This window comes from Crocuta crocuta, unplaced genomic scaffold (genome assembly GCF_008692635.1).
Source record: "Crocuta crocuta isolate KB4526 unplaced genomic scaffold, BGI_CrCroc_1.0 scaffold224, whole genome shotgun sequence".
Classification (NCBI taxonomy): Eukaryota; Metazoa; Chordata; class Mammalia; order Carnivora; family Hyaenidae; genus Crocuta; species Crocuta crocuta.
Window position 1 is genome coordinate 1,057,760 of NW_027529545.1, and position 3,134 is coordinate 1,060,893.

General features: G+C 49.9%; 1 protein-coding gene across 1 annotated transcript in view; it reads left to right on the forward strand.

The window, feature by feature from the left end:
• The window catches only part of HCCS (holocytochrome c synthase), a 9,785-nt gene that overhangs the window by 4,533 nt on the left and 2,118 nt on the right, over positions 1 to 3,134 (forward strand). Inside the window, exons 3-4 of the mRNA XM_077761401.1 lie at positions 875 to 1,023; positions 1,842 to 1,961. Coding sequence (XP_077617527.1) covers positions 875 to 1,023; positions 1,842 to 1,961 — 269 coding nt within the window. The remainder of the gene's footprint in view (positions 1 to 874; positions 1,024 to 1,841; positions 1,962 to 3,134) is intronic.

The following is a 3,134-nucleotide window of genomic DNA, read 5'->3' on the forward strand; positions in this document are numbered from 1 at the left end:
CAGGGGCGGGGGGGTCCCCGGCCTCCCCGCCTCTCCCGCTGCCATCAGTCTAACCAGGGCCTTTGTTGTGACTTAATAGATGTGGATCTGCTAGAAAATCCCGCGTACTTTGAGCGCAAAAAAGCGTTCTGGGCCAGGGGTTCTCAGCCAGGCGCGATCTTCGCGCCGGGAGGCATTGGTTGTCACAACTCGGGAGGAGGGGTACTACTGGGTGGAGATGAGGGAGGTCGCCAGATGTCCTACAGTGCTCAGAACAGACCCCCGTAACTGAAAGTTGTCCGGCCCCAAGTGGCAGTGGTGCCCGGGGTGAGAGCCCCTGGTACAGGGAAAGGGTTCGCACGACTCCGTTGCTGCCTTTTGTGTCTGGGGGAGGATTCTTGCCCTCCTTCCGGTCTGCCAGTGCGCTGGCCTCGCTGCTCCGCTCTAAGGTATTCAGCCCAAACACTGAAAGCATCAGCAAAGTCATACAAGCAAAGAACATGTGAAAAGAAAGTGGTGGTCTACATGTATTTGCTGAGACTTTTCCTTGGAAGAGCGGACATTTTTTGAAGAGCCCATCAGAGAAAGGGCTTTAGAAATGTCTGCAACAGGGTGTTCATTTTTACTTCTTAATCCTTGGGGAGAAGGAGAGAGAAAACCTAACCACAGTGTGCACCTACCATTTGTGAGAACTTAAACCAGGAAAACAGCTTTAGAACTGTGACTCTTCAGAACAGCCAAATGGTCTGGCAGGTTGGAAATCGTGACGTCACTGGCTTGCTCTAGGGAACCTGCCTCTTAACGTGTGATCGCTTTCCAGAAAGTCGTCAGGTATGTGGCTGGTTTCTACTTTCTATCTATTTCTGACATTTAAAAACCTGCTCGCCTTATTTAGATGCCGCCACCTAACCAGATGCCGGCCCCTGATCAGCCATTTGCGCTGTCTACGGTGAGAGAGGAGTCATCCATCCCGCGAGCAGATTCGGAGAAAAACTGGGTTTATCCTTCTGAACAGATGTTCTGGAATGCGATGCTACGGAAAGGGTGAGTAGGCATTCCTGCGCATGTAAATTTGCTTATCAAATTCATTGGAGAATTAAATGTTAAAGGGGTTTTTATCCCCAAAACATGTAGTAAATTTTCATAAGCTAATCGGTGTAGAACATTCAACCGGTCTTTCAGCCCTACAAGAATGCAAGTGCAAGGCCAGTGTATTAGTCAGGATTCTCCAGAGTAACCACTAACAGGGTGTGTGTGTCTTTATAGATGTAAAGAGATTTCTTGTAAGGAATTGACTTGACGTGATCGTGGAGGCTGAGAAGTCCCACCATCTGCAGCCAGCAGGCTGGAGGCCCAAGAACTGTTGTTTTCATTTCAGCCCAAAGGCAGGACAGAAACCAGTATCCCAGTTTGAAGGCAGTTAGGCAGTAAGAAGAGTTCCCTGTTTGCAAGAGGCTCATTCTTCTGGTTTTATTTAGACCTTCGACTGATCAGATGAGGCCCACCCACATTAAGGAGGGCAATGTGTTTTACCCATTGAAAGCTTATTCTCCTCCAAAACGCTCTCACAGACCCACCCAAACATTCGGTAATGTTTGACCAAATAGCTGGGCCCCTCATGGCCCAATCAGCTTGGCACAGGAGATTAACTTATTATAGTCAGTAATAGATGTTAAAAAAAAAACTGTTATGTGAAGTACTTAGAAAAAGTTAATCAATGGTACTGACCGAAAAAGGGTCACTTTATGGTTCTTTGAGCTGTGTGCAAGTGATTTTTGGGGACTCGGTGAAATGGATGTGTGGATTGACTTTATGCCGTGACGGGTCCTGTTTATCAAGTTCTCCCCAATGTCCTTGCCTAGGTGGAAATGGAAGGACGACGACATTAGTCAGAGAGACATGTATAACATCATCAGAATCCACAATCAGAATAACGAGCAAGCCTGGAAGGAGATTCTGAAGTGGGAAGCCCTTCATGCTGCGTAAGGCTATTTGAGATCTTACACAATTTTCCGTAATCTTTCTTATGTGGCCTCTGCTTTTCAGAGTTTTAACGTTGTAGTCTGTGTGCTGTTCTAATGCAGCATTTTAGGTGGCTGGCCTGTTTCAGTGACTGGTGTGACACGCCCACCCAGCTGTGTGAAACAGCAACCATTTTACGATGCTGGTGGGTTCAGTGGGTCCCAAGGGCAGAAGGCTCACCTCTGCGCTCCCCATGTCTAGGCCCTCAGCCAGGCTCTGATCAGGGGTGGGCTGGAGTCCTCTGCACCCTGGACCACTCACTCATCGGGTGACTGGGGGGTAACTGGGGGGGTGAAGGTGCAGCAGGCACTGTTTGTTGGCAGTGATGGCCGGCAGCATGTGGGAGCCGTGGTCCTCGCCCTTGGGCAGAGTCAGCACCACCTGAGGGTTTGCTGAAACACTGCAGGCTGGGGGATCCCAGCCCCAGGGCTTCAAATTCAGTAGGTCTGGAGTGAGGCCCTCACTTGTCATTTCTAGAGAGAAAGAGAGAGAGAGAGAGATGCCTCCAGTCTGCCGAGTCTGCCGTGAGAACGGTAGGGGTGTGGGATGTCTGCACCGACAGCCAGATTGTATCCTCATTGGTGGATTACATTTTAAATTTGTGATAAAATGGGATTAACTTTTTGGCTAAAGTCCACCTAACAATTTCATTAAGGGGTCCCATTTTTTATATATTTGGACTCTGAGGCTTATTATCAGCCCCCTGTGGGCGTTACTGGCTGGGCACCCAGCCTGGGAGGGGCCCGTGTGAGGATGGAATGGCACAGCCCCCAGGGTCCCCCTNNNGTGTCTTCAGGGACTTCGGCTGAAAGCCACCTGCCAGCTACTAGTAGCGGGACTTTGGAGCAGTGAGGGACCAGGAGAATCTACTTGGTCAGTTTCACCCCCCTCCTAGTCATTTTCTGGGGTCCCTCAACATTAAGTTGGCCTTTTTTAAAATTTTAAGGTTTATTATTTTTGAGAGAGAAAGAGCACGAGCAGGGAAGGGGCAGAGAGACAGAATCTGAAGCAGGCTCCTGGATCCAAACTGTCAGCACAGAGCCCGACGTGGGGCTCGAACCCACGAACCATGAGATCATGACCTGAGCCGAAGTCAGATGCTTAACCGACTGAGCCCCCCCCCCCACGCCCGC